General features: G+C 40.8%; 1 protein-coding gene across 2 annotated transcripts in view; it reads left to right on the top strand.

Moving 5' to 3' along the window:
• Window positions 1–14,149: 14,149 nt before the first annotated feature.
• LOC128252351 (alpha-2C adrenergic receptor) overlaps window positions 14,150–25,255 on the top strand; it is a 57,440-nt gene continuing 46,334 nt past the window's right edge. Inside the window, exon 1 of one of the 2 annotated variants that reach the window (XM_052980018.1) lies at window positions 14,150–16,114. In XM_052980018.1, coding sequence (XP_052835978.1) covers window positions 15,293–16,114 — 822 coding nt within the window. In that variant the 5' untranslated portion in view covers window positions 14,150–15,292. The remainder of the gene's footprint in view (window positions 16,115–25,255) is intronic. The other variant, XM_052980010.1, reaches the window with a different exon arrangement.

Below are 25,255 nucleotides of genomic sequence, written 5' to 3'. Positions count from 1 at the left end.
GAAAAGTTTGATTGCCACAATGTTGTAAATCAGAATTATTCCTTTTTTAGAGTCCCTTTATGGGAGTAAAACAATATGTTTAAGGAAATACAAAAAAAAATGGTGCATTATTTAAGAATTAGTAATCAAATACGATAGCTAACAATGTTCGTTAAAATTTATGAATTAATTATTATGTGGTAAAGCAGAGGTCGAAATAATTATAATAAATTAGGTTTAAATAATGTGTACATTGGATTAAGTAGAGTCGATAAAATGTTTATAAGGCAATATGAAAAACCTCCTGCTATTGAAAATGGGTCCATGGTTAAATCAAATTTATCTAAGCCACCACAACAACCAAATCTGTGAGTGAGTAGTATGGCTCATTAGGCCGGTATGCCTAAGCTTAAGTGTGATTAATGTTAACCATGGTGTAAAGATTGATACCTTGCACGCCCACAGGAAAACCGATTTCCCATTTAGTTTGCATCTCTGCGGTAAACGAGGCATCCCTTAATAGTTTTGAAAACCACCGCCGACCGAAGCAATCAAAAGTCTCAAGTCCTATTTTAACCCGAAAAAGGGTTTCAATTTGATTTAATGACGCTGCCGGGACAAATTCAACGCCACGGATTCGCGACTTTCCCTCTTGGACAGAGAAGTCAATTCCATCAAGTTTCGGATGCTGCGTTGAATATCAACTAGTTTGGCTCAGGCTCAGTACACTTAAAAAAAAAGTTATAGTTAGGAAAATTATTCTGTTATCAGACAACAAAATGTTTTCTAAAGCTAGCTACAATACTGGTAACAATTAAAATAACTTATGATACTTCAACAGGGCATTGAAATTCGAAGTTTATTCTCTTTGTCGTTGAAAACAATAATCTTAAATAAAAAGGATTGATAAAGTAATTCAGTAACTATTTTAATTACAAAATTTATGTTTATGTCAGAATTATTAAATTTTAGGAGGTTAGTTATGTACTAACAAAAATAAACTATTTTACAGCCGTTATACTCTTAGATATAAACAAATTCGAAGATTTCATAAAAATGTTTTACCTATAAATATTATACTTATAATCATTGAGAATTATTCCAAATTGATATGACGTTTTCAATTCAAAGGCCCTTTTTCGAATTTTCGAGTGCACTAGCACCAGATACTGGATCAAAACCCGATTCAAAAGGCTGCCGCAGCCCACTTAAACTTGTGAGGTGAACGACTGGCGATGACGATGTCGGATGTTGCGTTACAGTGGAGCGCCGGTGGCGAGGTTTTCATGTCAGCGCAAATTTCCGTTCCACCGGCAGGTGGATATGAGTGGGTGATTGGGTGACTGGGTGTGTAACTGTGTGCCGAATGCTTTGTCCTGCAGGTGCTAGACAGTCGTCCCTGGCTTCATGCATAATAATGAGCCTCTCGGCCTGCTTCACACCCACTCAACCCGACCTCGACTTGCTCGGACCGGATCCGGACCCGGACCCGGACACAAGAACCTGTATTCCAACCCAGAAACATAAACCGAAAAACCCACTGTTGCTCGCCGTGGGGCGATGGAGAGATGTTTGATTTTTGCCCGACAATGCCATTGAATGGCTCTTGGTGTGTATTTTAGTTTTGGATTTATTGTGCGATATTGTTTGTTGAACATACATACGCAGAGGCAAGGCAAGAAGCCTCGAATATTGGACCAGGCGATTGTGGGCGTTGTTCGTGCTTGCGGCTCCACTTTTTGACATTTTCTAGAGTATTTGCTTGCGTTGCATTATAGTGTTTTGTTAGTGCTTGGACAGTTGAAATTTCTCATTTATTTGCTGCCGTTTCAGTTTCAGGCTTGCCACAAACACAATTTATCAACATAAATGTCACAAAATTCATTTTGCTGCTATCAATTTCAATTACAAGGATTTGTGTGGCTCGCTGTGCTTTGGCCAGGCAATCAGAAACATGCAAATCGAATTGCATAATGCATTTCCAATTTTTGAGGCACTGCTATCCCTTGCCTTGCGGCTATGAAATAATAATCGAGTTTCGAAGATATGCAATTGAATGCCGCAACCTTTGGCTCTGAATACGAAATGAGGACCTCAATGAATGCTTGAATACTTGACTTTCGATGGAGATCCTCACACGGCTAAGCCTCAACTTTGGCCAAGGCAAATTGCCCGACAATTGGAATTAATGAGCACTTTAATCAAATTTTCCACGCAAAAGCACGTTCATTAATTTTGTACGCAATTATTACTTGGAAACGCCTTGGTCCGCCCCCGCCAAACACAGGCTGAATTAAGTCCACAAACAAAATACGCACAATCAAGCGAATATAGCGCAAATTACTTTTCATTACAAGTGTACAAGCACGGGCTGACCAGCATGCCAAGTGCCAGGAGGTCCACGAGGTCCAGCCCCCATTCCGAAACTCCCACTTCCACTCCCACTCTAGATCCAAGTGCCAAATGCCACCGCAGCATCCGGATCTGGCCGAGTTGGCCGGGCATTTAAAGACAACTTCATCATCATTAGCACTACAATGGCATGGCGAAAAAGAGAGAATAACATGACGGGCATATAATGCTGATTATGGCATATAAATACGGACATGCACACAGCGGTGCACAGAGAAAAAATGATTTCACACGTTGCTTGCCGATTTGAGCAGAAATCGATGTAAAAATAAACAGAGAGCCTACGCAGCAAACTTATTTCCATTTCCGGAAGAAAAATACCAAGTAAAAGAAATAACTAGAGGACTTAAATATAGAGGATATATATATCTTAGACTTTTTTAAGTAAAAGCCAAATTACAATCAGCATACATTTCGGTGTCGTTTTTCTTGAGACACAATTCTGAAACAAGTTTACGCGATGGGAATTCTAATAAAATAAATCTTTAGAAATAAAATAAATCCAAATTCTTTCCCCAGTGTACATATACAATATGTTGGCATTAGCGGCCCTCGCCAGCTTCTTCCTGCTGTGCGGTAAAATCATATTGAGTGTAGATTAAATGGCGGCACGTCGACCTCTCCTCCAGGCCGAAGCATAAAAATCCATTAGAAGCGGAAATCTGCAGTGCGGCCGGGTGGGAATTGGGTCGAAGGAGAAGCCACTGTGGCACTACTACTGCCACTGGCACTGGCACTGGCACTGGCACCACTCTATTCCGCCACTCGGGTGGCTTAGTAATTATCACAGTTGCAAATGCTTCGATAGCGCCCAACTATGTCATGGGTGGGAGTCTGGGGGCGTGTGTGTGTTTATCCGAGAGCACTTAACAAAACGTTCACGTTTAATTTAGCCTTGACTCCAATACGCCTGCTGCAGCACCACCACCCACCGCCATGTTAACGCCCTTGTATGTATTTAACCCAATTTTTGTTAATTTCCCCCAGTAACACAGTGTGAAGATTGTGAACGAAATGTTATCGTCTAAGGATTCGACTGGCTCTGAGTTCTTTAATTAGGAACTGAATAGGAAGTGGCAATAAACATTGCTTTTGGAAAACTAAGAAAGTATAATTGATTTATATTTGATTATATTTGGCTAGAAATACATTACGAATTCTGTAGTTCAAACTTGTTTATATTTATAGAAATATATAGGTACGTCTGCTTTAAAGTACTCAAAAACATACCTTAAGGGCATAGGAAAACTTGTATTTTAATTTACCTTAATGTTAATGTTACCACTAAACAAAATTGGTTTTAAAAAACTTTAAATTCTCAAAATAATAGTTCTATAAAATTCACTTTTTAAAATATTGTAGTAAGTATTTTCAACAAATTTAAAAATGTCAATCAAACATTCTCGTTCATCTGACCTCTTTTCTTAAATTAAAAAAATTAAATTAAATTAATTTATAAAAATTATTTAAAATATTATATTATATTTGTGGATTTTTATATGTGCCCCTTTTTGTTTACAGTATGTGCTGCATGAATATATAAAAAAAATGTCACAACATTCATTAAAAATAGTTTTGAATGCTATATCCATAAGCTAAAAATAACTATTTTTATGACCGAATATTACAATTTAAAACCAAACTTTTTTGAGTGGGGAATGAGAATTATTACTTTATATTACTTAATATGCTGAAGCAATCTTATGTTTTTAACCCATTTTTAGAATTCTTTAATTAGAACGAAGCTGTTATTATCCAACCAGATGCAAATATGTAACTTGAAGTACTCGAAACTATTTTTTTTTTATTTCTTTTTGTACCCTTTACATTCTACTCGCAAGTGCGTGTCTGCGAATGACATTTATTTCTTGGGCAAACAGACAGGAAAGCAACTTCAGCTATCAAAAGCATAAGCTCCTGAATGCGGCTCCAGTGATAAAACGCACATGTGCATCATCTCCGAGGCCTGAAGCCCTGACGCAGAGGCGAAACTTTTGCACAAGAACTATGACTTGGCCTCGAAGACGCGCCGATGTCGATGGGTGGAAAGTTTTTTCCGAGCTGGGTGGCAAATTTCGCGCTAGCGACAAATAACTTTGCATATTTTTATGAGCTTGCAATGGGGCTTGTCAATTATGTTCCCGGCGCTGTCCCAGATGTCACAGACTCCCAAAGAGAAATGCAGAAAATGTCAGTCGTTTCTTATTTTCATGACTTGGCGCAAAGTTTGCCTGCGCCAAAATCAAGAGTCACCTTAGCAGAATGCCTGGCTGCAAAAGGGCTGCGGGGGGCTTGTTGAATATTTAACTGCTTTGGCGAATTAATGGCAAGCACGTGGGGGCGTGGCACCCGCCCTATGCCACGCCCTAATGGCGCAGGGCCTGCATTGACCTGAATGCTAATGGATATCGCTGCCTCAGTGGGATTTGGACTGCGAGTGGGATTACGCTAATGGAGGGCGCGCTGTGGCCCACAAATGATATGTTGCGCATACGCCGCGTGCGCCGTCAAGGCAATAACTCAAAATCTTAGACTCGTAAGCCAATTTTCGTTGATTTAGTTTATCTGCAGTGCTTCAGCATCATCAATACAAATGCCTCTGCGTCACTGATTCCCATTTGACTACTCGCCCAACTTTGATTTCATTTGTTGTCGGCTTGGCATCCAGCTGAAATCGTCTAGAGTCAGTCGATCGTCTTAGGGGACTGGCGGACAATTTGATTTATTGGCACAAATTACGTTACATTACGTTATCGCTTTGAGTGCGACTTAGCGTGTGTTGTGCGAGTTTTTGCACACTGGTTGGGCACTCAAAGAAAAAGCTTCTTAAGCCGCTAGCGCAATACTTTAAGGCGACGAACTTACTTTCACTTTGACAGTGCAGTTTTCAATTACCTGATGGCTGGCTATACCAACACGTTCTTTTTTGCTGCATTGCGAGCCATTTGACAAATCTAATGCCACTTTTACGCAATGGAATTTATTGGATTTGCCCAATTCCATTTGCTTTGGCTGGCAAAAAAAATTCACACTCTGCAAAAAAAAATTAACCCTTATTAGAGTATGTATGCTGGCGTTTTTAGGTCTGTTAAGATAAAGATGATTTTAAAATTTTTTAAGGTAATTTAAAAAAGGCTTATTTGCTGGAAAATGCTTATATTTAATATATTTATATATTATATTATTTTTGAAAATGAAATAATTTTTGGTTTGCCAATTTCTTACTCAAAAGATATACATAATGTTGATTATTATAATTAATACTTTGCTAATATAAATATTTTAGTTTTGGCTTACTGCCACAGAATCATGACTTAACAATAAAGGATATTTACAGAAAAAAGTTATTAATAAGATCTAGAGAAATATTTCCAGTGTATTTCGACCTTTGCCATGATTAAAAAACAAATATTTATAAACGGCAATAAATAAAGGCGAAAAGGTTGAAATAATTGCTGGGATATGTAAAACAGATTTTGGTATCGTCCATCATGGGAGTCCATTCCACCACGAGATGCTATTGGCCCGGCTGAATTTAGTCCCGAACTGGACCCATCTCGTCCCCTGGCCTTTGGACCATCTGATATCTGAAATTGCGACAGGTGTCAGATTGTGCAGATGCGCTTGAGTTGGGTTCGCTCTTTTTTTTCGAACGCAATCGTGCGGATTTCATTGAGATTTAATTGAAATTCAAGCTCGCATTCCAAGTCCGATTCCCAATCCAAGTGTCGCTAATTAAGTTGTCTATGCAATAATTCGCATGTTTTTAATGCAATCGAATTCGATTTAATTAAATATGGAATTGAATTTAAATACGAGGAGTTTTCTGCAGGTACTTTCGGATTTAAAACGTTTGCCTCGAGCGCAGCAGGTGCAACAATGCCAGCTACTAAATGGGGCAGGAATACTTTGGCGTGTTTTGGCATAAAGTGAATTTGTAAGCAATTTGGCGCACTTAAACTGTCTAGAGAGAAGGAAAACCTGGCATTTTGGGGCGAAGCATGCACCAGGAAAAATCAAATACCATTTAAGGAAATGTAAGTTGTCTTAAAAAATATGCTAAATAAATTATTTTACAACCGAAACAAACTTTAGACAGTCATTTTAAATTGGCAATGTTAAATTGCCTTTTAATTGAATTCATCGTTAAGTTATATGATACAGTACACGTTTTTCCTCCGTGCAAAGCTGTGCATTCTTAGACCGGCAAATGGCCAAAACTTTTGCCTCCCGCACACACTTTTACATAATGGCCTGTTCCCTGGACTGCGGCTGGCAGTTATTTTGGTAGAGTTCCATTGAGCTGGAAAGTCCCCGTGCCTCCATTAATTAAATGCGGCTTGCCGCCTGCAGCTGCAGCTTTTGTGGCTTTCAGCGCAGCCCTAATGAAAGCCAATAAACAGCAAATTCTGTTGCTCCACACAGCTCATAAAAGTCCATTTGAAGTCGCCCACCTGGATACTGGCTCCTCTTCGCTCCCGAAAAAAGAAGCAAAACAACCGTGGCCCAATGAAGTTTTATCACGTTTCGCATGTATGTATGCGAAAAGAAAAAGTTCTTCTTTCTGGCCAAAGAGCCAAACGAAGCGAAAGTCAAACCGAAACGGTGGCCAAATCAGATGTTATGCTGGCTGCCGAAAATGCTCGGGGTCATCGGTGGTTGGGGGGGAAAGTTTAATCGCAGGCAGGAAGTTCGTTAGATCAAACTGCTCGGCGATAACGATGAGACGGTATATTGTTATGGGATATGGCCAAAAAGCGCTTTGATCTCCCTTTAGATTGCGCTGAGATTGATTGCGATACAAATGCATGGTTCGGTTTGAGCGAGTAAATGCAATTAATTTGGAACTTTGATTGCATTTTTGTTTGATTTGCCAACTCGTTGCCATCAAATCTCGATTGCAGCTCGTCAAACATTGCAGTTATTTAAAAAATTTAATTTGTGCAGCGTTTATTCCGTGGCACACGGCACCACACAAATGCTGCCCGAGATTCGGCCCCCAACAAATAATTTGCAATTTTCGTAATGTGGCCAAACATTTGTTCGATTGCAGCCATTGCCAATTGAAATTTGCCATGGCTTTTAGCTGAAACTTTGCCCTGGAAGATGATGCTTGCTGGCTGGAATTACTTGCTGAAAGCTTTTGCAGCTGATTAAAGTGACCTGGGCGAAATGAGGCTTGAGTGCCGACTACCAATGACGGCAGTCAACCAGCAAGGCAATGCCAATACCAGGTTTTCCATCGCTCCGCATCAAGGTCGCTGCTGATTGAAAATCAATTGCCGGCAATACCGATGCAACCCACTAATCTTTGGCCTGGTTTATGACCGTGTCTAATGGTCATACCGATGGCGATGGCTCTTTACACTACTAGAGCCACGCCCCTTTACGCCCCTTTTAAAGGGGGACAGCTGAACATGTTACATTTAATGTGGCCGCTTGTAATTCCACATGTTTTACAATGCACTCGCAAGCCCATATTTCCCATGCAATAGTTTTTTTCCCGTTTGTTATGCAAGAGTTACAAAAAACAGAATGCAAATATTTGGCAGTGCAGGGCGTTGGCCTTGAAAACTGCTTCCGGGCAGCTGCTGGTCATGCAAAACTCTCACAGATGTCAGTTTATGTAAATGGATTCGAAATTAGTTACAGTTTGACTGTGCTCCCACCCAAAAACCCTTAAAAAAAGCAAAGATGGCTCTTTGTGCCCAGTTGGGCAACATGTGTCGACACGGAATTGATTACGAACTTTCGGCAGCCAGTGCTAAATTTTTAAGGTTTAGAAAAGCAACCATAAATCTTCGCTTGAGTGTAAACCTTAGTTTTTATATATTTGGTTTCAATTATTATAAAAATGCTTAAAAAAAAAACTGATTTAAAAAATGTAAGTAATTTTAGAAGTTGTTTAACGACGGAGCTTTGTCAATTTCAAAAATATATCAGCGCAACCAAGGTAATTAGACTATTCAGAAAAATTTTGGAAAACTTTTAACACCACGGGAGGGAGGAGTAAAAGAACTCACACCAGCGATACAAATGCATTTTATGTGTCAGCGCAGCGTCAAAGGGCGTTGGAGGGCATTGGGCGCATTGAGGGATTGAAGTATTGAAGGCAGCTGGAGGCCAACTGCGCCTAACCGTGTCAGCAACATTAGTAGCTACACAAAATTCTAATTAAGTCATGGGGTTTTGTGTTTCCTTCGGCGCCGCAGGCACTTTGTGTAGCGAATTTTTGTGCAAGCTTCCAAAAATTTCACATAAAACAAGAGCGCAAAATGCGAATCTGGTAAACAGAGAGGGAGTGGAAGGACGAACTATGAAAAGGGATAAGGGAAGCACCATTTACACAAAGCAAAAAATTTTATTTGATATTAAAAAATATATATTTTCTTACGCGTAACAACACAACTTTTATTTTGATATAGTTATGTTATTTCTTGATAACTTAAAATAATTAAAATTTATAGAAACATGAAGCAAAGGTTGATATATAAGATATAAGTTTGAATGAATGATTTGAAATACTCTTACAGGATCGATACCGTGTACGTTCTCATTTTTTAAATGCTTCTGAAAGGGATCAATTAATAATTGATGCGAACAAAAAAAGGCTATTATTTAATAAAATTATAAACGTACAAAAGATGAGATGATATAATCTGCCGATGTTAATGGCTTCTACAAACTTTATTAATTCTACATATGTTAGAAACAGAATAAAATAACCATGATACCAGGCTAAGCTGGCATTTTAAATGAATGTTGTGAGTAATTAAATTAAAATGGAAGCTGACAGGAATGGAAAGCCAAATCATATTTGTGTGGCTATCCTAAGTTTTTTTAAAGAATTTTCTTAAACATCAAGTAACGTTTGCAGTGTTTTTAAAGGCAAGTCTTTTTCTTTGACTGCAGTAAGGATCCAAAAAAAAGGACGTGGGCCTGCCAACGGATTCTCCACAGAGTCCGTCTTCGCTTCGTCTCGTCTCGCTTTCCGTTTCGCCGCTGCTTTATTTGCAAGTCCAAGCTCGTTCATGGCTCGCGGTGCGTTCTGCACAACAAAGCGGACGCCAACCCACCCACCAGCCATCAGAAAAAGCCAACCACCCACCAAAAAGCACCTCCTTCGCCAGTTACTACCTGCTTTTCAGCTCACGACCAGCATTTGTGCTGCGTCGCTTTTGTTTGAAACTTTTCGTTTTGTTGGCGGCACAGCTAATTAAAAGAATGTTGAAAAAGTGTAATATGTAAGCAAATTTCTGCCGAGCCACATAAATAATCCCGATTATTTTACCTGGCCCGCCGCCGTACCTGCAGTATTTTACTTCTTTTGACGCTCTGTTTATTTCGTCCCCGGTTCGCACAAAATTTAGATGAACATTCGGGGCATTAAAGTCACGAGGTCCTTTGTAAATACTTAGTTGACCGGGACTGGGTCACTAGCCATGGAAATATGAATACCAGCCCAGTCAGCGTGCGGGTGGAGGGAAAATTGAGACAGCAATGGAAAAAAGGGGAAAATGGGGGAAAAAAAAGGGAAGGCAAACGACCCTGACTGGAGGCTAGACCTATGAAAATGGCGCAATTAGCTGCACAACTTGGCCAAAACGAAAGATTAATGACAGTCTTTTCAGTTGTCGCTGCCTTATTGACTTGGACCCAGAGCCAATCGCCCGTCGTGTCAATAAAACGTTCGTACTGTGTACATAAAAATAATAAATGACGTCGCCGATGGGTCCATCAAGTCGAGTTTAGTTGGCAGAGGAGCTGGGTGTCCAGCAGAAAAAGTGCAAGTAATTAGACGCATAAATTTTATGACAACTTGGCCCTGAAACTTTGGCTTGACTTGAGAGAGAGATTTACGGCAGGATGCCAGTTCCTCCGAAATGGCTGCCAACTATGCACTTCCTGGGCCCATGTAGGCTCCGAATTTCCTGAATGTCAGACCACCGGGGCGTGAATAACACACCGTACTATGTGGGATCAGGCGTTCTGGTCTCGGGCATTGCCGACACATGTTGCCCAATGTTGTTGGTTAATTGCCAGGCTAATGCCGCTCTGAAAGCCCTGGGCCATTGGCTTAAATGCGTCAAGAGATTAAAACTTTAAATTGTTTGGCGATAAACACGAGTGGGCGGAGGGGGGCGGGGGCAAAAGGCTGGCAATAAATTTAATTTTGTTGCGCATTTAACGGCAAGCGCTTGCCATTCCATTTAACGCCAAATGCGGATTGATCCGACGCACTTATTTCCGCCAAGCCATGATAATATTTCTATAATATTTCTCCGCTGTGTTGTGGGGTCTGGTAGCGGGATATAAATAATTGGCGCTGACAGCTTGATAAATGGCTTTTCAGCCGAGTTAATGAAACTAAAACACGGCAAACGAGCAGAGCAGACAGTCGGCGCTGCTGCGAGCTTTTAAATTAAGATAATGCAGCAGACGGGGCCACGGTGCGTATGAGTAGCGCAATTTCCTGCCTGGCTGCCATGAGCTGCTGCCATTTACCATTCGTGTTTTTTGTTTCGCGCACCAACACAGCAACACAGTGTGCATGTGAAAATATCTTAGCCAGCTAATGCGAATGATAAGCGGGCATAATATATTTGCTGCCATTAGTGTGCTGCATTTGAGCATTCCTCAAAATGCGGCATTAGCCACACTGCCACATTTTTGGGACCCTTTCCTCCGCACAGTGGCAGCATTTTGGATTGCGACAGAGCGCAGCGTGCTTCTGAGTGCTCAATTTATGGCGCCCGCCTCCGCTTCTCTGTCTGCCACATTTTCCCATTTTCCCACGGCCCACAAATCCGATTTCATTATGGAAAACGTGCGGCGAATTAAAAGTAGATTTAGCACAGTTACAACAAAGGACGGGGCGAGAGCCCGGACAAATCTCAATGCAGTTCCGTTCGGTTGGGTCCTGGCAGCTCGTCGTCTTCCATTAGGAGCTCTGCAATCGGCAGGGTGCGTGATGCATGAAGAGCTGGGAGGTGAAATTGCAGCGACAGCAACTGCAGCAGCAACCCTGATATATGTGCATATACTTTAATGTATGCGCACTCGGAGTTTGTGCCGTAGACGAAGTGCCTGAGATGCACTAAAAATGCAGTCTAAGATAACATGACCATCATCATAACCACACAGAAATTTAAATTAAACTGAATAAAATTAATGAAATAACTGGAGCTTAGGTTAGTTTAAAGAAAATGCTAGGAATAAAGAAAGATATGATAGATATCATTTAAATAGTAAATAAAATTCATCTAGAAATGATGATAGACTTATTTTTTATATTTGGACGAAACCAGTTTCTGGGACTTTTTTAATTTTTTTATGAGAACTGATAATAGTAAGCTCTATTTATTAATGTTATTTTAATGAAATAAACCAAATTTGTTGTAAAACACAAAAAATAAATTATATTGTAACGTCCGATTATTTATTATTTTGTTCATTTTGTATGCGTCCCTTAATCATTAATGAAAGTCCAATACCATTTAGATAAAGAAATCTAGGCACTTTCTTTATTTCGGCAATTATAAGATAATTATTAAAATCCAAAATCCTAATTTTAGTGTTTAAATTTATAGGAGTGTTTACAAAAAATCGATTTATGATTTAAATTTATTGAAAAAAGCTTTGATAAATATTATATTTTTAAATCCTAATTTTTGTGTTTTAATGTAGGGTAGTGCTTACGAAAAATCGATTAATAATTTAAATCAATTTTAAAATGTATTGTCAATTCTATGAGAAGGTGCATGTTAAAGGACATGAATCTTACACGAATTCTTCACCTGGACTTTCTCATAGAATCGATTTTGCGGCATATCTAAGGGATATCAGGACTCTGCCCATCGCTGGCAATCCGCTGGCAGCTCCTTCGTTGGCAGTTAACATAATCAGAGCTTGACAGGCAATCTTCCGCCATGCATTGAAGATGAGTGCCCGCTGCCGAGTTGCTGCTGCTGTCGCTTGTTGTTTCCGGAATTTGTCACTCTGCGGAGTGTGTGGGTGCATGGTCGGGAGGGGAGCCTGTTTGTCAGGCAACGGCCTTTTCGGATTTATTATGTTGATGCCGTGAGATGCTGATGTGTGCTGCGTGTAATTTGAAATTATGCGAGGCAGCGCCAAGACGTATGCTTAACATAATCAAATAACTCATACGCACCGTGTACGCTTGATGAACAAGACGATGGGAAGTACATAAAAAGCAAAACGAAGGTGAACAACTTCCAGCACTCGGCTCTTTCATTATCATAATTTCTAGCTGATTTCATTGAGCAGCCAGAATGGAGCAACAACAACTTGTTTGCCCGATTGATACGCTCAAGTTCGCATTTCAATTATGTGCCCAGCAGACGTGACTATCGCGCATAATGTGTCTGATATGTTGGCTGTCGACTCGCCTTCCTTTTCGATGCCCGCACACCTTTTGCAGGTGGATGGCTTCATTACGCTTTTATTGCCCACCCCGCCCCGTTTTCTCCTCGTTCCCCTGAGAAGTGTTTAAAGGCGGGCCCGGCCAACATTTGCCTTGAAAACAGGGCCCATATGTGGGTTAAAACGAAAATGTAAACAAAGGTAGCATCGCGCACACATGGCCAGCGAAGCTGTCCAACAGCAACCCTTAGCAAACATATGCAGTAAACGGGGCCCTTAGAAGGAAAAAGGATTCACCCCCAAAACCCCTTCCCCTTAAAAAGGCAAAGCGTGAAAAGTGCTGCCACAAAAATAAGTTTCGGTTTTTGGTTTAGGCCACTGGGACAAAGGCAAACAAAGCACAACAGAGCGCAACACAGTGGGGAATGGTTCGGGAAATGGAACGCCGAATGGCCGGAGAGAATTTCCCACGAAGCAATCGAAGAGCGGAAAATGCGTCGAATTTCCCACTGAACATGCACTTGTGGAACGTAGTGTGCAAGTGGCAACAAGCGGTGCAAAACAAGTGGAATAGGATATTAATTTAGAATGGATTATTTGAAAGATAATGACGTTATCGTTGCGATAAATGTTCTCCAATCAATACGAAGTACAAAACCTCTAACCGAAGGACGATATTAAAACAATACTGTTGTTTTGAGTATCATTAGTTAATTTTAACTCAATTAAAGCTGACTTATTAAATGATATCTTCGTTCAAAAAAGGCTACTACAAAATTTTTCTTTCTTTATTGGCACTATTTTATAGATACTTTTTCTTTAAAACTTTTATTCACAGTGATGATTAAACCAAGCAAAAACGCGTTTAAAATTGTCTTTATTATATTAAAATCTTACTAATAACAACTTTTTATTATAAGTTTATTTTTGTGATATTAAAATTGAGCTTTTATCAGAGTACATGTCAAAAATGTTGTTTCGAAATTATTGTTAACCTTAATTGTTAGCATTGTATATATTTCTTAAAGTTATTGGCAAATCAAAAATAGTGTTAATGTAAATCACAAGCCAATTATAAATACTTTTTTAAACTGATGATGTATAGAGTCTATTTAAATAAAGAATGATGTATTGATATTGACCCCCATAAACAAGGTACAAGATAAATACTAACATTTTATAATTGCTTTTTTGTTCATAATGGCCTGCTCTGTTATTTATTCGAGCAAAATGTTGTTGTGTTGTTTACATTGCCGGAAATTTAATCTGTTGACACCGCAACACTTGCCAATGGAATTGGTAAACAAAGGCGACCACTGCAAGTGCGGGACACTCAAGATGAGCATTTCAAATAAGCCACCACATGAAACGGCACCCACAACTTGGATGCTCTCGGAAAAAACAGAGAAAACACAGAGGGAGCGAACGAGAGAGAGAGAGAGCGGTGGAAAAGCAGAGAGAATTTCCCTTCACGAAAAACGACGAAGAAACGAAGGAAAGCCGAGCACGAAGCACTGGCAATTGTGGACGGTGATTTTGGTAGCAAGCTGGGCAGCGATGAAAGCGCCAGCGGACGGCGTTCAGTTAGGATGTGCAGTTCCAGCGGTGCGAACGTGTCCCGGGCGCGCCAATTGGCCAAGTAGCCGACACCAGCCTAAAGAGCCAACCAAATTCAGCCGGAAAGGCAACAGTTTTTGTTCAAAAAGACCAACGCCGAAATATGCCAACGCCTGACTGAGGGCCGAAATCGCGGGTCGCGCGTTTTTGTGTAAATAAACAGAAATTAGAGAAAATCACAAGAAATCAGACGAAATCAAATCAAATATCAAGCGAAACAAAAACAGCTTTCATTGGCGCATCTATCTGTCAGAGAGATCCGTACAATTTATTTTTCGGTTTCAGTGAAAAAGCGCACGCTATTCAATTAAGCGTTAATGCCAGCGGGCGCAATGTCTGACTGATGAGTCGGCCAGCAGCGGACCCGTAACGCATACGCCATGTGAGCCGGATCGATGGGATCGCTTTCCGGCCAAGCCACAATGCCATCCTTCTGTAAATAGCCAGCAGCCTTTTTGTACTCGCGTCTCTGTCATGTGTCCGTGTAACCGCCACTGTACATACTGTAGACTCTAATTGATTAAGCCACAATAAAAAACCACAAAAAGATCTCGAATCGAAGCAAAACAAAACAAACAAAACCAAGCATAAAAAAAAATAAATAAAATAAATAAAATACGTAGAGGAAGAAGCGCGCGTTTTTGCCACAGAACGCGAACGCGCCACACACAAGTTTCGGTGCAAAACGGGTATAAATAATCGAAATAATAGTCGAATGCTATGCTATATGCTACATGCTATATGCTGTATGCCATAGGAATAAGTTAAATTATTAGGATTAATTCGGTTGGAATTTCGCGCGCAATAAGATTTAATTGTAAACACGGGCAGCATGGGACCAATCAGACTCTAGAGCTGGCCAAGCATCCGCAGAGTTAGTTAGAGACGAAAGCAGTTCACGATGGACTACAGCCGGCTGAATGCGAACATCAATACGGGCAACATCAGCACCGATGACTTTCTGGCCGTGTTCACGACCGGAAGGCCGGACACCAATGCCACCCTCAATCCGCCCCTGCTCAGTGTCGACGGGCAGCTGACCCTGCTCCCGGGATCGGCATTAGGATCGGGATCGGGATACATCAATGTGAATGACACGATATTTTTGCTGAATGGCAGCTTGTACAACAGCAGCCTGCAGCTGGCGGCGGGATATTATAATCAGAGTGGCGGGGCAGGGGCGACAGCGGGCAATCTGACCAATCCGAATCAGACAGAAGTGCACTGGGATGGACGATATCCCAGCGGCTACACGCTCACCCACATCGTGATTGCCTCCATAATCGTGACCATCCTGATGATCATCATCGTGGTGGGCAACATGCTGGTAATCATAGCCATTGCCACGGAGAAGTCGCTGAAGAACATACAGAACTGGTTCATCGCCTCGCTGGCGGTGGCCGACTTCTTCCTGGGCCTCATCATCATGCCTTTCTCGCTGGCCAACGAGCTGATGGGCTACTGGATCTTCGGCAGCTGGTGGTGCGACATCCACTCGGCAATGGACGTGCTGCTCTGCACCGCCTCGATCATGAACCTGTGCCTCATCTCGCTGGACCGCTACTGGAGCATAACCAAGGCCGTCGATTATCTCAAGTCGCGGACGCCGGCGCGGGCTGCCGTCATGATCACGGCTGTCTGGATAATGTCCGCCCTCATCTGCATTCCGCCGCTGCTCGGCTGGAAGGTGAAGATGCCGGAGGGACCGCTGCCCAAGTGCGAGGTAAGTGCTCCAAACTAGCGCAATAATCCACATCCCATGCCAAATTGACGCCAATTGACGGCAATTGACGTTGCGGCACCAACAATCGAACAATGGAAATACATGCGGGGTTGTGCGATTGAAAGGCATTATGTGTGTGCTGCCCGATTGGCTACTTTCAGGTTGATTTGGTTTAAATGGCAGCTTTTATGTTTCATTTAACAAATTCTTGTTTTCATATAACCTTTGACTAGGAAACAATTATTTGCTTTAACTAAATCGTTTTCAACCAAAACTTGCAAGCCAATCAATCAAAATTCGTACACGCAAATAAATCATTTTGAATATACGGTAGATTCATTTGAGTTAATATTGTTTATAAATCATATGTTCAGCCATTATGGGCAACCAACTAATCAAAATTAATTTTATTTTCATTTTTAAATCTAATTAAAACCACATAAAATATATTTTTACTAAAAATATTTATCCAAAACAATAGTAATTGTATAAATGATGCATAGAACAGCTTGTCGAATTAATTTTGAAATTTTTCCATTATTATTTAGATCATCCTTATTTCGTATCTGTATCTATGCCTAAATTGGCGTAAAAGTTTCATAGGTTTTTTTTTCGCAATATTTAAGTAGTTCACTGTGCTATTTTTAGCAACTTTTCCTTACCTAATTTAGCCAGTTTTGCACGTCAATAGATGCCATCGCTGCTGAGTATTCATATTTGCAAACAATGAAGCGTCTAATAGCTGAAATGATGCCAAACGCTCGGCTAGCAACATGCAAAGCGCAAAATTGCGGCCGCTTTCTATGCAAATTTGCGAGTTGCCGGCACAATTGTCAGATCGTTCGGCGGTGCTTTCGTTGGTTTTTCCCAACAAAGCCCAATCCAACCCATCCCATTCCATCTCATTCCTCGATTCTTGGGTCACGCAGAGACTGAACGCAGAGATATTTATGCATATGAGTGGCGGATACATTCCGAGTGTGTCTAATTCCGCCAGCTCGAGCTCCAGCCCTCGACTGTCTAATACAGTCGAAGGAGGCTCCAAGCGGACCCCAAAAAGTAGGCTATAATCCATAGAAATATGCGCATTATCATGCGGGTCTGCGTCTGCCAGTTGGTGAATTTGAATTTCTGTGGGGCACAAGCTATACATGCAAACCCTCGAACGCAAGTGTAGGTATATGTATGTAACGAGGAGAGACGTAACAAACTAGCTGGAGAATTCACAAGAGAAATTCCTGTGCCAGGGCAAGAAAACACATCACAAACATCAGTAGCTGACACAAACTACCGTGCTGCCGCGTTCCTGTTTTGGGGAAAATTCTTTAAAATTTGCCACAAATTGAAAACGTCCTTCAAAAGGAATCGATGCAGTCAATCACCGAAGCCATGGAGTGAAACGTTCAATCACAGTGACTGAACCCCTCTGACAGCTATTGGCACACAATTCGCCTGACCCCCGAGGAATTTCAGCTTAAAGTGGCCATTTTGCGCAACGGAACTCGTTGCCAACAGTGGCAAACAATTTAAAACGTTTAAAAACTTAACTGTCTGCCAGAAAGCACAGAAAAACTGTGACTGTGCACTGTGCACTGAATAAAATGGTCAGTGGTGGGTTAAACCACAATATTATTTATTGCAATCCTGATAAATGCGGAGCAAAATGGAAAATGCAAATGTCCTAGGGCATTCCCCTCCATATCATTTCCATCTGTAACTCGCCTGTCTCCAGAATTTTTGATTAATTTTTTTTTTTTTGTTTTCTCTTTCCTCCCCAACGACAACACATTGGACAGTAAATAAAAAGGCAAAAAAGTAGCTGAATAAAATAATAATAGAGTGAAAAGCAAAAGCAGAACGAAATAAAGTATCTTAATATAGAAGAATGCTTACGTAAAGTTTGCCGTTCAAATTAACCTTGAGACAATAAAAGCCGAGCCATGGGCAAGGAGCCAGTGGAGGGATCGTTTTTATTTACGATGGCCAGCGTCCAGTTTCGCCGGCAAACGCTGGCACATTAATCAAGCCTAAGTGGCCCGGATAAAGTTCTAGCTCTGGCGAACGAGCAAACATGTTTTTAGCGAATTTAAAGCAGTCTAAACAACACAAAATGACAATTTATAATGGCAAAACTTTCCTACTTACGAACATGAGTTCGTGTATCAGTTGCTCTGGGGCATCGATTACCGCTCACCTCCTCAATCACTATCCAGAGGCACTCAAATTAGCGTGGTGGCATTTAAGCCAACAAACCCAGAGCCAACCACTAAACCAATCAGCCAACTACCAACTACACAGGGGATAGCTATTGTGTATGACTTGGCCTTTATTTCGCATTCAAAACGATACTCCATCTCGTCCATTGTATTTTTTCAACGCAGTTTTGCCCTTAGATCAGTGGCCTTGAATAACAAATACTCAATAGGTTTATTGAAAAAAAAAAAAAAACAAGTGTTCTATAAGCCAGCATAACAACTGACATTTAAATTTTAAATGCTCATTAATGAAATGTTTGTCCTTTGAAATACAATACTTAAACTACGACTGAACAAGATTTCAAACATTATATTTTTCTACTTATCATATTTTTCTTATCAACTTAAACCTAAATTCGCATTTTTTATTTTACAAATCATTGTCTTGTTAGATATTATGCTTTTCAGGGAAAGTTCTTATTTGTCAGTTAATCTTCAAATTGGTGAAACTCAACAGTTTTAATGTGTACATTTGTATGCAAACAAATTCTAGGCATATTTAAATGCGGTCCAATTAAAATAAATAGTTTTTTTCGCTGTGCATTGCCAAAAACGAGACATATCTGTGTCCAATCGTTAAACATGTCTCCTGGCGAATTTTTGGGAAAGGAAATGCCTGTCGCCATTGGTCTTGTCCGGGGCTGGCATGTAAAACCTCCAATTTGCAGGCCCAACAGGCGGATGGGGAGGCGACTCGGCGAGTGGCATGGCCTGGTGAACATTTTAATTATGACACCATGTTGACATGCACAAAATTGTTGTTCGCCGCCGCTGCCGCTGCCGCCGTCATCGTCGCACATTGAACCGCAATACAAGCCGCAGGGGAGGTGGCGCAGGACGGGGGGGTTGCCGAGGCGCTGATTTGACACTTGCCTGCTCGATTTAATTAATAAAACAGCTTTTTAGAGCGCGATGACGCTGATTTCGGCCCACTCGAGATTGTCTCGGGGTTGAACTATTTTTGGGTCTTTGTTGCCCCTCGGCAACAATATTTTGACAGGCGCATTTAATTGACATCATCTGCTGGCGGCGACGGCGGTGAAAGTTTGTGCTCCCTGATTAATGCCGAACCTAATGAGGTGTATCCCAATATGCTTGCGTGGGTGCTTCTTATTTGCGGACGCATAATTCAGAGCCCCGCGGTGAGGCCCCAAAATCAGCTGGCATTGTTCGCCCCCCACGTAATGGCTGCCATTTCGCTCAGCAAGTGCCTCAATCTGGGGCCAACCAAATCTACAAATAAACATACAAAAGGCCGCTTATTGAATGGAGGAGTGGCTGGCTGCTCCCCATGAGCGGAAAGAAATTTTAATTCCGAGAAACTACATTATTCACTGCCCGCCCCGGCAAACTCAGGCTGCCGGCCATTGTGTCCTTTGTGCAGTGCGGTGCCAAAGGGTCGCACAATGGACCTTATTATAATCCGTGAAGGGGGCAAACACTTTATTGAAATATTAATCGAATATTATATACCATTTTACGGAACAAGCACAAAAGCCAGCCGTCACAATGGAGCAACAAATGGCCTGAGACCAGGATCAAAAGTGCGGCTCAATCGAGCAACTTTCGCCCAATTCCAACCCCAATCCCAATCCCAATCCCAACCCCAATCCCAGTCCTAGCCAAAGTTTTGATTTAAGTTAAGACAAAAACCTAGAACTTGGCAAGGGTTTGCGGGACTCAAATTAAGGGCCAACAGTGCGTGTGTGTAATGTAATGTGTAATGCGATGATATGCGCCAGCACAATAACGACTTAAGTCATTGCCTAAGTAGCTCATTAGCGTCAGTTTTTTTCTGCGCCGGCACTTTAAAGGAAATTTAGATGGTGGGAGAAGAGGAGAAGCCCCCCTGCCGTAATAATGGCTCTTTTCAACCTCAATGTCGTGGCCGGCGGCAGTCGAGCTGCAAGGGCTTTAAGTTGACATTGAGTCTGGACGGGTCCCACGTCCACGACCACGTCCACCTCCAAGTCCAAGTCCACAGACCAAAGTGTGTGCGTGAGCCTGGGCACTTTTGATATTTTCTCATTATTCCGTACATGTGCATGTTGAGGCTGTAATTCTCGTTAGGTCTTTGTTACATTTCATACACTTGACTTGCTCAGCTTCAAGACGGGTTGTTGTTTCTGTACTTACATTTGCCATCCTAGATGCGCATGTGTGCTAGTGTAGCCCTTTATGTTTGCTAAAGTATTTTACATTTTTTTTTTTTTGGCAGAATTTTCATGCAAAAGCAAGCAAAGAAATGCCAGGACTTGCTACGAAAAAGGTTCAACAGCAGTGGGCTAATGGGCTTAGTCCTTGAGATACTTTCTCTGGCCGGGTGGGGGGGTGTGCTTGTATATCTTGCCCTGCACTTGGCAAAAACATAAAGTATTTGCTAGTTTGTAGCTTTAGAAAGTACAACATTCCATCGCATTCACTTTTATAGGTAAGAGGATAGACTCTTATATTTTTCTCGCTTTAACCAACTAATCTATTTATAGGAGGTGATCAAACTGTAAAATAAAAAAAATTATTTGTTTGCATGTTAAACTCCTTTGTAAAACAGAATTCTTAGTTATATTTATAGGTATTTATTTAAAAACACAAACATAATTTTACCTTTTTTCAAAATAAAATAAATACAATGAATTGGTACATATAATAATATTTTTTTAATTATAGAAGTAGAAGTATTACAATTTTCTGAGTGATTACAACCCTTTTCAATTGTCAATTTCAGTTTAAGGCCATTTTTGTCTCTCTGTATTTTTAAGGTTAGTGTATTCACTATATGCCCCAAACCACGTTTCCACATCGTTGGAAAAGTTCACTTTTCTTGGCCATTACGGTCTGAAATGGCTTTTAAGATCATAATCAGTGGCATTTATTTTCGAGCAGCAGCCAGGGGTTTTGGGTGCGGAGACAGCAACATTTAGGCATTGAACTGCGTTATTACATCCTTGATTTGTTTATAACAGGAAATTATTAAAGAAAATATATATGCGCCAGGCAGAGGGGGAAAATCAGAACAAAATCAAATAACAAGCATACGCCCTGTTAGCATTTGTTCATTCCCCCACCCCAGCACCCTCGTTTTTTTGGCTGCTCAAATCGTTTGCTAATTTCCGCTCGCCGCGCTCCCATCGCCGTTGACATTACAGATAGGATGTTGTTGGCGAGCGTCAAACAACTGGCGGCAATGCGAAAAAATGAAATGAAACACAGAGGACATCAGGCCTTTAAGTGCCCAGCCCACCACAAGGCATATGCCTTGGCATTTTATGCGTGGCATAGGCAAATATTGACATTTTAGCTTATGGCGCACGCACCACTAACTGGCGCCCGCCATTTTTTCCCAGCTCCGAACTCCGACTCTCATCGTTGGTTAAATTAAATTACAGAGCAATTCTTTCCGGCTGCTTTCGGGTCTCTCTGTGTGTCTGTGTATGTTTGTCTCGTTATTGTGAGTGCTGCACGTATACCATTTGCGGTCTTTCCATACATAGAAAAAAAAAATTCAATCATCCTAAAGCAATTTTTATCGAAATGAGAAATATGCATACTATATTCATTTTAGTTGATTCATATTTTAGGTATCATTTAAACGCAATTTTAAACCCATCCTTGAACTTATATTATGAAAAATAACAACATACATTATCGTTGACTAATACATAGATCGAATTTTAATACATTTTTATAATAATAACACAGTACAACAAAATGAGACTTTGTAAAATGTTAGTAGAGACTCATGCATAACATATCTGTATACTTAGATTACGATTCTTACGCGTAGTGTTTGTGATATAGCGGCTTAAACAAAAACATTAAATAACATTTAATGTTTCGATTTCAGATATCTTTGAGAGTGGGGTACTCCATTTCATTGTGATGCATAATATTAAATAGATTCCTCTTTAAATTTGCATTTAAAGGTTTTTTTAATTAATTATTAATTAATTTTAAAAATACAAAAAAAAAATAGATGAATTTAAATACTTTGCATGCATGTTTGCTATTTTTAAAGATATTTGAACTTTTTAATTTATAGCATTTTTAAGATATTACACTTGATTTCGTATTGTACGTTAAAACTTATTTTATTTATAATTTCCATTCAACTCTAACTAACTCAATGCTATATACTGGTTCAAATAAATTTTAAAAATGTGGTTTCATCCAAATCTACGTTAAGTTTCCCTCTGTGCACACTGTACACTCCCAAACCCAGAATTCCATCCCCGTCTCGAGAACTGCCATATGCAGTGCAGCCGCTCATTGGCATTTGTCATGCTCGGGCAGAAACTTAAAGTCGGCACAAGTTCATTTGGACCCGGATATACGCCGTACCCCCCCAGAGGCTTATTCCCCTTATCGTGGCTGTCGCGTATTTTGCCAATGGCTTCTTTTTGTACTCCTGCCCTGTACTCCTCCCTTTTCGTTTTCGAGGGGGACGCCTGTGTCTGGCAGCTTGGGGAACTTTTCGTGCTGCTCGCTCTGTCGGTTTGATTAAAATAAAGCCAAGTTTCTAAGCCCGGATTAGTGTCCGAATTATTATTATTATTTTTTCATTCTTCTCTCTGTTATTTTTCGGTGGGGAACGCGTTCTCAGTCAATTGTTTGGCTTCGTGGCTTAGTCAGCTTGCGTTTATTTATTTATTTTGCTCGCTTCAGAGCCGTTCCTTAAAGTCGCTCGCTCGCTCGCTTTTCCACACACAATTTTACAATTTGCATTGCATACTTTGGAGGGCTGTCTGAAAAGTTTTTTATTGCATTCCATAAAATGCAGGGGCGGGTGCCATCTCCATTTTTCCTGGAGCAAAAACAGGGACCAAGCCGCACATTTGTTCGTTAGTCTCCTTATCGCATCAAGTGCTTTGCCCCGAAAAGTTTGCCTGAGATACACGACACACATTTGTATGCATGCAACTCTGTGTGAGCTGATGTCATCTCGGATGAAATATAATTCCTTTGGCAAAGTTTAATATCATTATTTTTGTTTCGGCTGCTGGCTCGTGCGAAAAGCGTCTGAGCAATTCGCAGGCGTATTAGCTTCCCTTGGTTGGCAACATAAACAAGCTTAAAGCAGTGGCCACAATGCCAACTGAAGGAGATTTTGTATTTATGAGCTACCCACAAGAATCTGGCCTCTATCTGCTGCCTAAGTAAATTATGCTCGCCGAAATAAATTGAACAAAACAGGCCGCAAATGCTGAAAAACGGAGGATGGGAAAAAACAGACGGAGATGAAAGCAAAACTCTTTTACAATTGACTTGCGTTCCGCTGATGCTAATTGAATTAAAATCCATTGGAAAGTTGTTGTCTGCCCGCTTCTTGGCCTGAAGGAATAAACGGAAAACTCGATTGGATGATGAAAACCATTGCACAGAAAAAAAATGCTCTTATATTTCAAATGGATTGTTTTAGTAATGAAATTGTTATTGTTAAATAAAAGTTTCATATCAGATATGTTTTTTTTTACGTTTTTCTACACATTTTTTGGTAAATGAATTTCTATATATCAAGGTTTTATTTGACATTTTCAAAAATATATATGTAAAATCAAAATTATTTACTGTGTGGCGTTGGCCGGCTGAAAGGGTCAAAGTTAATTTATTGCCGAACAAATTGCGAACATTCTGTCAGAGTTCTTGGCCGCATGGACTTTTGTGGGCTCTGTTTTGCAATCGTAAAGTCAAATGGCGCCTAATTGGCAAAACAAGCGGAAAATCGCAAATTAAAACAGAATCTCACCAAGTCCGAGTCAAAGTTGGAAATAAATTTGTCTTTGCCGGGACTGTGTTCTGCAACACAAATAAAACAAATTGCGCATACGCCCCGCTGCCACTTTAGTTCTGCCCTGTGATTTTCACAGCGCCGAGCGGCTTTTTATTAAAGAGAACCAAATAAAATGTAATGAAAATTTTGCCTGGCTCTATTCAATTTGAAGAAAGGGCGGCCTGGCGACTAGGATTTTGTTGGCCAGATGCCAGCATGATGCCCATAATTAAAGAGTAGTATTCCGGCTGTACTTAATTTTACACGCATGACCCAACACCAATCGCAGTTCGATACGATCATATTTCTTTTGTCATAAAATCGTGAGCCGAAACATCGCTTGACATTTATGACAACATTTGCACACATGAACACCATAAATTAACTTCAAGCAAAAACTTTCTGCCATCGCCACGACTCCGCTGTCATAACAATGTCAAAACTTAAATATTGACAATGCCATTGACATCGACAGCGACATCGACATCAACATTGCCGTGCACCGCTCTGTTTAGCCGCGCTCAGCTTTTATCGCCACGCATAATTTTTCCATATTTTCAGTTGGGCCATAGTCAGAGATTTCCGCTGAAAACCCTTTAACACGCCATGGGCTCGACTTTGGTTTTCCGTTTTCGGTTCTCGGTTTCAGGCTTTCGGCTTTGGCTTTTTGGCTTTTATGTGCAAATTGCGCGCAGTAAATAAAAATAAATGAGTATGAAAATTTTTTACTCCCATCAGCAGTATTTTTTTATTTGCTTGCCGAGACTTGAAGACCGGTTCAGTTGGCACACATGTCGTGTGTTCGGTGCGACCCCTCAGCGATTCTGGCACCTCCTCCATAATAATCGTAATGAATGGCTTATCACGCCAGCTGGCGTTGTCACCATAGCCATCGTCTGGCGCCTTTGTTGGTTCGATACGCATACCATACACCACCCATATGTGGACTGGAATCGCGGGAAATGGTTAATAAACGAAAGAGTTATGCAGTTGGCAGGCGACGATGTAGATGACGATGACGATGACGATGAAGAAGCAGGAATCCCGTCGAGAACTCCTCGCACGACCCGACAATAAAATGAAATTTAGCAATTCAATTTAATGCGTTATTTGTCGTAA

This window comes from Drosophila gunungcola, chromosome 3R (genome assembly GCF_025200985.1).
Source record: "Drosophila gunungcola strain Sukarami chromosome 3R, Dgunungcola_SK_2, whole genome shotgun sequence".
Classification (NCBI taxonomy): Eukaryota; Metazoa; Arthropoda; class Insecta; order Diptera; family Drosophilidae; genus Drosophila; species Drosophila gunungcola.
This window is presented reverse-complemented; position numbering and strand designations above follow the sequence as displayed.